Here is a 12,830-nt window from a genome sequence, read left to right on the forward strand (position 1 = left end):
CAGGAGGTTCCAAGGTCAAATTACTTTATTTAAAGTCTTGCAATGGCAGTTCCATCCCTGGGAGCTGATAATAACTCCTCTTCTGCAAGTGCTCATTCTCGGAGGCACAAAATGGCTACCAAACACTGATGCACCAGAGAGGTAGGTAGATCTTCCCAATCTTCCAGATCTCAAGTTGGATGCTTCCTTCTTGCAGAAGAGATCCCTATTTCCCATCAGCTTTTCTGGAGGTAGGTTTCCTTTGGTCCTGTTAAGTCAGCATGGAGGAGAAAACATCTTTGCTTAGCCTGTCTCTGGTGACACATGGAATCTTTTGGTCATAATACCCAAGTTACCTTTTAATTCAAAGAGCGTGGTGTCCCTTCAGCTTCTGGACGAGTCACAGGAACTAAGAAGGCACGTATTCCAACTGGGCTGGGCAGACAGCACTTGTCTGCAACCACAAAGGCCCTCTTCAGAAGGGAGTATGCAGTGCTGTCCTGCATTGGGCTGGAGGGTCTTGACTGCATGTTGGGTAAGATAGCAGCTCCTTAAACCCTGCTTGAACTGATACCCAGTCACAAGTGTGCTGTGATTTCTGGTTTGTCTCTTGTCCCCCTCAATTCCCAGAGAAAAAGCTTCCCTACAATAAGGCTTGGAGAGGATAAACAAGAACAGCAATTTGAAATGCTGATCCTCACCATTAGGGGGGGGAGGCACAGCAGTTAGAGAAGGAAGAGCTCTTTGCAGGAGAGTCATTTGGTCAGCAGGGAGAGTTCTTGACTGCAATCACATCGTCCAGCAGGCGTAAATAAGAGCAATCAGCAACCCCATGGCCAGAGCAAGGACAGCATTCTTGCGGTTTTCCTTACGGAGCGCGCTCAGTTCTTTCTCTGGGAAGCAAACAAGAGCCTTGGCTGTTAATGTTTTTCTGTGTTGCAGCTCCATCTCCTTTAAAAACTGTCTTAACACTGTGCGATGCTGCCTTGGCTATGGGTGACTCTTGGGATCAGTATGCAAAGCTGCCACTTATAAGATATGCTAAATGGGAAGTAAACTACCAAGAACCCTTTCATTTGCCAACTCTTAAACTGTCAGTCTCAGTAACTGTGCTTGGGACTACTTCAGTGCCAGATGAGTTCCTGTTTGCAACCCTACTGAGGTCAGAAGAGGTCATCAGAGCAATTGTTTTTGTTCCTTAAGAATGAAAAAGACAGAGGGTAGAGAGCTATTTTCATTATCTTCCAGACAGAACAGCCCAGTGTCTTTTCTGAGTGCTTAAATTTACTTAAATACAATTGTGACCATTGCTGAATGGTGCAGAATGTGGGTAGTTTTGTGCCACAGAAGAATGAGTGTGGAGTGGGCTTGAGCCGGGACACCCATTCTCTTGAGATCTACTGCTTTTAAGAGACAAAGACAGCAATAGCCAGTCACTATCCCTGGCTCTGGTTTACAAAAGAAGAATCACAGATGCAAAGAAAAGTAAATGGCTACCAAAAGTACAGAGTCCTAGCAATCTTCAGTTCTGTTCCTTCCCTTTACCAAAGATGAGAACCCCATTCTTGCTGGTTTCGTTCAGAGGACTTGAAAGCAGTAAGGCCTCCAGCATTACACACACTGTGGCCAAACAGCAACAGTTACTTTGTAGGGCAAGGCTGGGTGCAGATCCTGCTGCTGAATCTAGCTGCAGTGACTATCCAGTTACTGCCTCCACAGCAGGAATGCCCGGCTCCCGCAGGTTCCCAAAATGGTGCTGGTGAGAAGTTTTTAGCTGTTCTTCCTACCCCATTCTTCACATTGTACAAGGGTTCTTATGCAACCACACAGCAAACTGTTTGAATCTGCAGGGCTAGAGATGAGGTGGTAGAGGTTCACATAACCCCAAGCACAGCAGTGCCACCTTAAACTGACAAAGCAATGCCATTCCCAGCACTGGAATAAGAGATTTAATCAAGAGGCCACAGCAGTTATCTGAAAAGACTGTGCACATGCACTGCCTGTTCTGCTCCAGCAGGAGCAGCCATCACCATTAGGTAGGGTGTTGTTGCTGTCTGAGCAGCCTGTCGGTGTTCTGTTCGTGCTGGCAATGAGGGCTGACTGCTGGTAGAAGGGTGGCAGTGACATGCAGAGTCTTCAGCTGTGACTAATGGTAGGCCCCTAGGGAACAGCTTTGAATTTGTTTAAAATAACTTAAGTCTTCTGGAAACAGTCTTTTAACATGAGTTTAAAATTATAGATTTGCTGACCTCACCCAAGTTTTCAACTCTCCAGGCCTAAAAGAACACTTGTTCCTTTCCTTTGTGTGAGCTCCAGTGCTTGCATGGCTTCAGAGTGCTGTCAAGCTGTTAACACACTGATCAACAGGAGCCTGAAGACATGCAAGGAGCATCCCTAGGAGAATAGAAGTGCTGTCAAATGTTTTGTAGTTCAGAGGGACTCTCATTTTAACTGTCTACAGAAGGACTTGCAGCAAGGAAAGACTCTGGCTCTCTGGAATTGCAGGTAGCACATCAGTGTGAATCCCTATGCTCACGTGCTGAACTGCCCCAGAAACCCATGCAGTGAGAACCTTCCCCAAGGAAGGTGCACTTTGTTACACTCCAGATAGCACTTGGCAGCTTGCCTGTTAAAACATAAATGGTGAAAAAAAATGAACGGTGGGGAGGGGCGAGGAAGGAGGATTTTTGTGAAAAGCCACTGAAGTCAATCCATTGGCTAAGATTAGCTGAAAACTGGTAATTTGTGGTATGTGAAAGGGACATCTTTCCCATTCATTAGCTGATGCGTTTTTTTTTCCTTTAAGCACATCTTAAATGGAAGGATCCAGACTCCTATTATAATATGCTGACTAGATTTCCCTCAGTCTAACTCCCTTTGGTTGAGCCTAAATACAAAGGTGTAAGTCAGAGGTGGCAGGAGCCTGACGACAAAGCTAAGCTGCAGCACTGATCCCATCCAGCCCAGAGGGACCACTCTTAATGAAGCTCTTACCATAGCTGTCAGCTTTGGTCATTAGTAAGTTTCTTTCTCTCTCCAGTGACTTTCTGTAATGAGAAGAGGAGTTCATTACCTGCAAGGCACAACACAGCCTGTTTCTTTCCTCATATGATGGAAGAGAAATTGTCCCACTGCTGAGGATACCTGCTCACAGAATGAGCCCCTCACCCTTCAAGGGGGAGAAGTGACAGTTTAGAAATCCCCAGCTGGGGCAAGAAAATAGATGCAGCAGTTTCAGATTATTTTTCCCTTACCCCAGATGCTCGGGACAGTGTCAGTCTATGCAAGCAGGACAGAAAGTGGTCTGTGTCAGAGAGCCCTCTACTCGGTTTCCTGGGCTGGGAAGTTCTACAGCTATGGGATGACGAAGGGTCCTATAGGGACTGCTGCTAGAGGATCCTGCCCCCCAGCACATCTGGCACAGTGCTGGAATGCTAATTCTTCTCACTGATTGAAGCTGGGATCCCTTTGTCAGAGGTATCCAATTCATGTAAACTGGTCAACTCAAGGAAACAAGTTGAATCCAAGCCCATTAACAACCAGTTAAACAACTTGTTGTTAGACTGAGACTCAGGATAGTAAAAAGTCAGGCCACTGTGTTCTGTAGGACAACACTGTAGAGCAATCACATCTAACAGGACTGCTCCCTGGCCTTACCACTGAGCTTCCCAGCCCTTTTACTAGAAGCAGAGCAATAGGATGCTGGTGACTGGAAGAATGCCCTAAAGCAGACAGAGATGACAGTCAATTGGGAGAGGTAGGATCTCTTGCTTTACCATCTAGAGAAACAGCTGTTTCTGCCTGCAACTCCTACAAGATCCATATGAAAGTCCTTGCTTGACGCTCAGGTCTAAAAGCCTACAGTTGCCTCTGCCTGTGACAAATTTTGGGGAAACTGTCCCTCCTCCCTTTGCCAAGGAAAGCCAGTGTGTCACTGCATTCATACATCCAATTTGTAGCACAGGCACAGAGAGAGTTATCTCCCTCAGCCCCTTTCCCAGTTACATCCCAGCCTGGCCTTCAGTAGTACTTACAGTCTGTCTCCCCTGATTCTACTCAAGCAGCTTTGGCAAGGCTTGTGTAGCAGAATGCAGTGAACCTTCGCCAGACTCACAGAGCTGTCTGCTAGCAGAGCAGCAGCCAGCTGTGTAAATGAACTGGCAAGTTTTGGGCACTGCTTGGCTGGTTGCAATGCAGGTAGGAGGGTGAAGCTGTTGATAAGATAAAGCTTTCTCCACATACCACACTGAACTTCTCACCCTGGCAAGTTCCCCAAGTAAGCTCCAAGCTGAAGCAAGAGGCTTGTCCTGGGAAACATTCCCAGCCTTTCAAGAGAGCTTGCTCAGTACTACAGCGGGATGACAGCCAGATGAGGTGCACCACACCAGCTGTGAAAGGGGATAGTTATCAATACCTTCCTTCAGGGCTGAGCTTCTCCCCGCGCAATTTAAGATCCACCTCCTCCAGGCTCTGTCTGCAGTGTGCCAGTTTTTCCTCCAGTCCATCAATCTGAAAAACACATCACCATCATTTCCTCTCCTGGCTAATATGGATACACCCTCATGCAAAAGGGAAGGGTGGCAGGGCAGCTACTCCACCTTCTTCCTTCCCAAACCAGCAGAGAAACAGCCCCCAGCTCTGTGTAGAGATCAGAGCAGAGAGCCCATCACCTCTTAGATCAGCATGTATTATACCCCAGGCAACTGTGATACTGTAATCCCAGATACAGCTAAGTCAGCTCCAACACTCCCAGTTGTGTACCTGACCAGTATGTTTTGCTAAGATCTGATTTGTTCCAGTCTGTTACGGTTTCTGGTTGCATGTGGCTCCACAAGCAAAGATATGATCTCGGGCATCTTTATGCAATTAGATGAGGACAAATTGAGAGAGACTGTCCTTGGGCAAAGCCTGAGGGTCAAGGTCTTGATCTAGTGCTGTGAATGGATGCAGAAGTTCATGGGAAATGACTGCAAAGCACCTTAAACTGTCTGCTTGAGTGAAGAGGAGACAAAGGGGAAACCTTGATACCTACCATCTCTTCTACCCAACTGTATCTGTGACAGCAACAGCAGCCAGCACAGTGCACTCAAGAGAGCATTCGCCACTGACTCCACACTGTCAAACTGCACCAAGTTTTGGCTGCACATGTTCCTGTGCAGAAAAACCCATGCAGGTGGTCTCCTTCTCAGGTTTCCAAACAGCCATCCTGTCCTGTGGCTTCCTGTGGAGGGGAGGAACTGTGGGTAAGTGTAAGAGGGTTGAATGACTTGTGTGCAAATGTATTGCCCAGGGAGGAATCCTATTGTGGACAAGTTGTCCTGGGAACTGTTCCTCTTTTCTGCCTAGCAACAAGAGCATCTTTAGGAAAACTTTGTCTTTTGGGCTTGCTTTCATCAGGGAAACCATGAGACTAATCTGATAACATGAACACAACATCCTAGGCTGAAAGGAAATTGTCTCAGTGCCGTGAGGTGGCAAGGACCTCTTTTAAGCTACTTAGCACACCAGTCCTGCTTGGTGGCTGGCTTGATGGCTGGCACTATGGCCTCTCTGTGGTGGGAGCAATCACAAACCAGAGGCTAAGAGGTAGCACACCAGGTAAAGGACTGAGGTGTAATGAGACACCAGCTGCCTGAACATCAGCCTCAGAACACAAATGTTCCCATAAACAGTGACATGGGAAACAAAATCAAAGGTAGGGATCCCTAATTTTTGCTGCTCTGGGGAGCATCTCCATCCTGAGCTCATTAGTAAACACCTTCTGCTCAGGAAGGGCAGGCAAGCATTAAAAATAAGCAGGGTGAGAGAAGACTTGATGTACACGGGAGAACAAAGCAGATTGCAAAAAAGAGTTTAGCCAATCACCTAGTATACTGTGTTTGCATGGCAAGGTTTTGGTAGCAGGAGTGTGGTCTACAGGGGTGGTTTCTGTGAGAAGCTGCTAAATGCTTCCTCTGTCTGATGCAGCCAATGCCAACCAGCTCCAAGACAGATTTGCTGCTGGCCAAGGCCAAGCCCATCAGCAACAGTGGTAGCTCCTCTGTGAGAACATATTTAAGAAGTGGGGAAAAAAAACAAAACAGGAGAGGGAGGAGGTGCTCCAGGCACCATGGTGAGGCAGGCTAGCCCCCTGCAGCCCACGGAGGTCTATAGTGGAGCAAATATCCACCTGAAACCCATGGAGCACCACGCACTGGAGCAGGTGGATGTGCTCAAAGGAGGCTGTGACCCTGTGGAAGTTTTCTGAGGGAAAACTGTGGTCTCATGAAAAGAGGAGCCAACGCTGGAGCAGGTTTGCTGGCAGGACTTGTGACCCTGTGGGAGATGCAGGTTGGAGCAGTCTGTACCTGAAGGACTGTACACCATGGGAGGGACCGACACTGAAGCAGTCTGGGAAAACTGTAGCCTGTGGAAAGGACTCATGTTGGAGAAATTCATGAAGGACTGTGTCCTGTGGGGGTGACCCCATAGTGGAGCAGGGTGAGGTGTGTGAGAAGGAAAGAGGAGCAGTTAAATTAATTTTTCCCAAGTCAAGTCTGTTTTGCCCATGATAGTAACTGCTGAGTGATCTCCCTGTCCTTATCTCAACCCACAAGTGTTTTGTTACATTTTCTCTCCCCTGTGCAGCTAAGGAGGGGAGTGATAGAGTGGCTTTGGTGGGCACCTGGGGTCCAACCAGGGTCAGCTCACCAGAGCGGAACAGTCCTTCTGCAAGGAGCACAGAAGAGCTGGGGAGTGCCATATAACTGAGGCTCAAATAAATCTCTGCATCTTACCAGACAGCAATTCCAAATTCTTTTATTTGCCAGCTCTCCCAGGGCTGCTGAGGTGCCAAGCTCCCCAGAGGCACCTATACAGTTTCCCTTGAGCCCATGGCACATCACCACAGGGAATAGCACCTCTGTGTTTGGTCAATGCTTGAGTTTGATTGGATGGGGATGCAGATATTTTTGAAGAATGTTAGCTGAAAATGTATTCAGTCAGGGCAAAGATAATTGTCCTCCTCCATACTCAGCTCTGCTAGTTGAGAATGTTAACTCCAGCTGTTCATCTCTAGCCCTCATCCACTACAGCTCAGTCACTATCCCTAGTCTTCTCCAGGGCCAACCAAGGTCTTCACACAAGTCAGCTCTGAACACACTTAAGAGCAAGTTAATTTAATGGCAGAGTGGAGCAGAATGGAGGTGTGGCACCTGTCCAGTCCAATTTAAGAATGACCATCTCCATCACCAGTTCCTACCATTCGCACACGGCTGTGTCTCTGTTCCCTTATCTGCTGGAAACCCTCACATACACACACAGCAAGAGGTACTTGGGCATGGATTACCTGGCTCCTCCTTACCCAGTAAAATTATTACAACGCATCACGCCTTCTCTGGAAACACATTTTAAAATTATGCAAAGTAATATAATTTAATGAGAGTTTTGGTTAGTCAGCTGCCAACCCCACCACTAAATTATCCATGTCACTGCACTTCCTATCCACTCCTCCAGAACTGCTCTTCCAGCTCAGTTTGTAGTTGTTCTCACTAATGCATTCTCTGCTCCTACTTCTGTCATTGCATCAGACATAACAAGAGAATATTCTGCCCAACTCTGCCAATGCTTTTACATTCTGCTGACTAAAAATCTCCAGATTCCACATAGTACTTTAAAACTTTCAACTGGTTTTACTGCTCTTAAATCAAAACCAAAGCTTGGGTCCCCTGCTGGAGAGCAATAATTTGCTAATAAACCGCATGCCCTAGAACTGCACCATCAGCTTTGCTGAGCTGGGGGCACAAGGGACAGGAAATTATAATTAAAAAAAAAAAAAAGGCAAGGAAGGAGGAACAGATTGCTGAATGAACAAAATAATCTTCTGCCAGAATCTCACTATTTCTTTTCTTCAGGCTTGTCTGGGACATTATGGGTTGTAAGGAAGGATGAGTGACAATTGCCAGATGCTATCCATTTACTGTGCCTTAGTTTCCCTACTCGTAAACTAAGACAAAAATATCTGCCTCCTGGAAGTGGCTCGTTTACACACAGAGCCTCACACACCAACCCAAACTATAGGCAGAGCACTATCTTGATACGTCAGTGCCTCACTTGGGATTTGGGATCTGTTCTGGCAAGCTAGGAGTCTCTCAGTTCAGTCATCCAAGTAATTTTTCACTGTACTGAAAAGGAAAGAGAGAAACAAAAAGCTTGTTGTGAATGGAAAGCTTTCCCTGGGGTATATAGGTATACAGCTGAGGTATATACGTAGGCCTACTGGAGGCCCACAGGAAAAGAGGCCAGCTCACATAGTTGAACCACCACCACACTTCACACTGGGTTATATTTTTCATGTCAGTCTCAGCACAGTGGCTTCTAAGTTGCAAAGACAAACCCTCTGTCCTCTCCATTCCACACAGGGGATCCTTTGGGACAGGCCTGAAGTGCAGCATGCAGAGAGCTAACCCAACAGCTCCTCAGGTTCACACAGCCTCTAGAAGGACACAGGACTTCACTTGCAGCAATGTCTTTAAGTACTGTCAGGTAAAAGGGGCAAGAAAACCAGGTGCTGCACATCCAGGCAGAACACCAAGCTGCCCTTTTGCTCTCCAAGAGCCACTACAGAAAGTCAGGTCCCAGCAGCCTTGGATGCACACAGGGATTAAGACCAGGTGCCTCCCTCACTCCACAGGGTACATCAAGGCATTAAGACGTTTTTGTTGAATTCTGGCAATGCTCACTCACAGTCTGGAGATCTCTTTAAACCAGAGAGACCTGGAGTGGTTTTCAATCCAAAATGACTTACATGCTTACTGCAAATCTCATTTGTTGGGACCGTCTTGGGCAGAGAGCCCACAATGGCTCACATAAAGGCAGAGACAAAGAGGGAAAGAAGCAGCTTTGCTTACAGAGTTGAGCTGGATCCCTTTTAAAACATTTTGTAATGAATTAATAAAAGCTTTCTTTCCAGCAGAAAGGCTAAAAGCGCTTTTCAAGAACTGGCATCCACCCTCCGCTTTTATGAATTCCCTAATTAAGATACTGGCAAAAAGCCACATCACACACACACTGACATCCAACAGTGTTGGGTAATGAGGTTTTCGTCTTCTAACCCTCATAAAACAGATCAAAGCCAAACAAAGAGGTGGGGGCAAAAAAAAAAAAAAAAAAAAGCAACCCTTTCCTGAGCCACCTTCTCATGTCACCTGCCAGCACACTTGAGCCATTCTCAGCAGAATTAGTGGTTTCTGCATCCACAAACTTGGTTGGATTATTAAAATCAGTCCAGCAAAGATGAGTTTTGTTTAAATTCAAATGCTAACTTGCAGTTAGTTCATGGACACACTTTCATCTTCACCACACTCTTGGAATCATTTTGCATGCTGGCAAATAATTTTGCAGATGCTGTGCCTACAGCATGCTTGGAAATATTTACCAGGCAAGCTACAACATAACAGAGGATGATCCACCAGAAAAGGTTAATATAAATCCTCCAGATTAACACTGTGTTGGTAAATGAGAAAGGGCTGGATCCAACCTGCATCTCTTCCTTTAATCGTGGCAGAGAGTTAGTCCTTTCACCCTGCCTCAGCTCAGACCACTGGCTCTGCAGGACAGCATAAAGACCACAAGGCACCACCCACAGCTTTTTGAAAAATCCTCCAAGAACAGCTTTACTGAGCAAGGACTATGCTGGCCTTTATCCTTCATGATCTTGGATAGACACTGCCTTGTTAAAACCACCAACTGATGTAACTATTCTTCCCCCAAACCCACATTCAACATTTGCAGCTCAGGCACTGTCTGAGCACAGGGTGTTCTATTTGTATTTAATAGTCCAGCTTTTTCACTTCCATTAATTTTTTTCAGTTTTTGCCTGATCCAGAAGACTACTTTTAAGGGCTTCAGTATCCCCTGGCAATGAGTTTCACAGCACAGGCACAGGTTACTGGAAGAACCAATCCCTCCTGTTGTCAGCTGCTAGTTTCATTTGATAGCCCTAATTTTGTATTGACAGTGAACATTTATCCTTTATTTAAAATTACAAGTAGCAGACAGAGAATATAGACCTGTATTGTCCCCCTTTACAATCGTGTTTTTAAGCTTAAAAGGATCAAAAATGCTTAGTTGTTTCTTGCATAGAAGTTTTTCACACCTTTGATCACACCCACCACTCTCTTAAATTCATTCCATTTTCCCTCCTTTGCTATAAAATGGACCAGTCTTCCCAGTTTCATTTGCCTGATGGGTTTCATCAACAAATTCTCTGCAGCACAGCACTGTCAAGAGAGCTGCCTATTGAAAGACTACAGAGCTATATGAGCACAGAACTGGCATGAATTTAAACCACCACCACATTATGGAGACACATTTTTATCAGTTTAAACCAGGTCATATCAATTACACCTGCAATTTGCAAGTGCAAGCTAATCTGATAAGTATCCATATAGGAAATTGCATTCATTTAGCATCATGACTTCAGTTAAACAAGCATGACTCGGCTTAGATTAGGGCTTTCAAAGCTAGCCATGCATCATGTCATATTAAGACTCATTTGGAAAGTTCTATCATCATTAACAGCTCAGAAGGTAATACTGAACTGAATAAAAGTTAGATTTATGTAATCAATATTTTGCTTGTTACACACTTCTGACATCTGAAACACAGCCCTCCTCCCCTGGTTTAAAGAGATTTTGTTTTCTTCGTTTCTTGACTTCTATTCAGTACCTTTCTCATCACTCCAAGGGGGATGGATTTAATCTTTTAGTAGTATCTTTGCACTGACAGATTTTCATCTGTAACACACCATAAAAAAGGGTAGTTCTACAATCCTTTCTAAAGTAGTGTTCTATAATGACAACTTATAAAACAAATAAATATAAATTACATAATTTTGTAAGACAGACCCTACAACCTCAACTCTTTGTCTGTTGCACGCCCCCCCAAAAAAACAAAACCCACAAAAAATTTAATTATTTCAACTTTTCCAGCTAGCCTCACTGAAGATAAGCGTGGCATCTGCACACTCCCCTCTAGACTCCCTTTGGTGGTTATATTTGCGTTGAGTGCCCAAAAATGTCTGTTTCTCTAATTAAACTAGATTAAACAGACCAGAAAACTACCATAAACTGAACTCTAATTTATACGAGACAGTAGGATACAGCTTTACATTACTGCCTGTCCAACAGAACTGGAAAGGGACCTACGAGAAAGCCAGGGGGGGACTTCTTACAAGGGCGTACAAGCACACTGATAAAAAGGCCGTTTTGAAGGGCGGGCATACTTTTTTAAGAGCCTTCTCCTTCCTGTGACTTACGGGCACCTCATGTGCTAGTTTAGGGCGGGGTCCCTCAAAGCCCCACAGACACTGCAGGTGGTTTCAGCCCTGCACACGCAGGCGAGGGCAGGGTCTGGGTCCGGGCAGGGGCTGCTGCAGCAGCCTCCTGGGGCCCACACTCTCACCGCCTCTCCCTGGCCACGCTCTGAGCCCGAGTGGGAGCCAGGGCGCCAAACGCCATCGCTCAGTCGAAGGCTTGGGACGGAGGACCGGGCACCGAGCGTCTCGCTGACGAGAGGGCTCCGCAGGCAGCCCCCCCCCCCTTGGCCTCCTCTGCCGCCAGCACACGTTAAGTCAAAGGGCTCACCGGGGTAGAAGCGCCTCCGTCCCTAAACTACCCTGGCCCTCCCAGCACCCACCGCCCTGCAGGAACCACTCCAGGAACACTGCTTCAGCAGTGGCGGTGGCAGCCGCCTTCCCACGCCCCTGCCAGACCCGAGCCTGTTGCGCTCCTCCGCCGCCGCCGCCCCCCTCACCTCCCGGGCCACGCTCAGCCCCTCTCGCCGCCTGCCCATGGCCCCCGGCCCCGCCGCGCATGCGCCGCTCCCCCTCTGCCCGCGCCCCAGCGCGGCCGCATCTGCCGGGCGGCTGCCGCCATCTTGATGAGGGGCTGCGCTGTGGGGCGGCCGCCATCTTGGTAAGGGCTCTGCCGGCTTCCCCAGTGGCGAGGCCGTCTCGGTGGTGGCGGCGGAGACTCTGGAGATTCTGGCCGTGCGAGCCCATTTTGGCGTCAAGACAGCCGAGAACCTGCGAGGATGTCCCGTGGCAGTCAGAGTGACTCTTGCTGCATTGTGCTGGCACTATCCACAGCCACCTCCATGGGCTCCAGCATCCGTGGATGAGGGATGGTTGGGGAAGTACCAAGGGGCTGGGAAGCTAAGGTGGAATTTCGTGGTCTCCCTCGGGCTTGCCTCAGCCTTGCCTTTTCACCCCTCAAAGACCTCTGCTCCCTTGGGGGTGTTCCATTATGCTCTCTGTTTGGACATACCTCTGGGCCTGTCAGAGGGGAAACCTGGGCTGTCAGTTGATTATGTCCCAGGTGAGAGCTTGATCCAGCTTCAAACCTCTGCACTGCTCAGGCCACTTGAGCAGCCATACTGCTGGGGGGTTGGGCTCACCTAGGAAGAATGCGATCTCTCAGCAAGGCTCTTTTGGTGTGTGTTACCGTCATGGAGAACTTATGATTGTCCTTGGGGCTACCTTCCCAAGCATTAGCTTTATTCTAAAGCAGCTACAGGAAAAGACAGCTGTTTGATCTACCAGGAGGTAGCACTTCATGCCCACTAGCCAGTTCACTGCAAGATGCTAAGCACGATGTTACATATGCATGGCAGCTTTTGTCCTGACCTGAGAAAGCTTTTTATGAAACACTGCTATCTAGTATTAAAAAATAAAAGAAGCAAGAAATACCACTGAAATTCATCTGTCTTCAGGGTAAGACATGACTGCTACTTGGCAGGGAACAGCAGAGCTGTTTGCTAACTAAGAAATGGAAGGCAGCAGCAGTTATTAGACACAGACTGAATTTTCATTT

General features: G+C 47.2%; 1 protein-coding gene across 4 annotated transcripts; it reads right to left on the reverse strand.

The window, feature by feature from the left end:
* Positions 1-7: 7 nt before the first annotated feature.
* CCDC167 (coiled-coil domain containing 167) lies at positions 8-11,833 on the reverse strand. Of its 4 annotated transcripts, none has more exons than XR_003987318.1 (5): positions 11,773-11,833; positions 4,394-4,488; positions 2,974-3,026; positions 681-872; positions 8-247 (listed from the first exon to the last, which is right to left on the reverse strand). XR_003987318.1 is itself a non-coding variant. In XM_030446656.1 (5 exons), exons 2-5 carry the CDS (start codon positions 10,693-10,695, stop codon positions 769-771), a joined length of 261 nt encoding a protein of 86 aa, XP_030302516.1. In that variant the 5' UTR covers positions 10,696-10,754; positions 11,773-11,821; the 3' UTR covers positions 8-768. The 4 variants fall into 4 exon arrangements, 3 of the variants coding, with proteins under 3 accessions (XP_030302516.1, XP_030302515.1, XP_030302517.1); XM_030446656.1 differs by adding an exon at positions 10,687-10,754 and having other exon boundaries at positions 8-872; positions 11,773-11,821; XM_030446655.1 differs by having other exon boundaries at positions 8-872.
* Between the last annotated feature and the right edge of the window lie 997 nt (positions 11,834-12,830).

This window comes from Calypte anna, chromosome 3 (genome assembly GCF_003957555.1).
Source record: "Calypte anna isolate BGI_N300 chromosome 3, bCalAnn1_v1.p, whole genome shotgun sequence".
In the NCBI taxonomy this organism is placed as follows: Eukaryota; Metazoa; Chordata; class Aves; order Apodiformes; family Trochilidae; genus Calypte; species Calypte anna.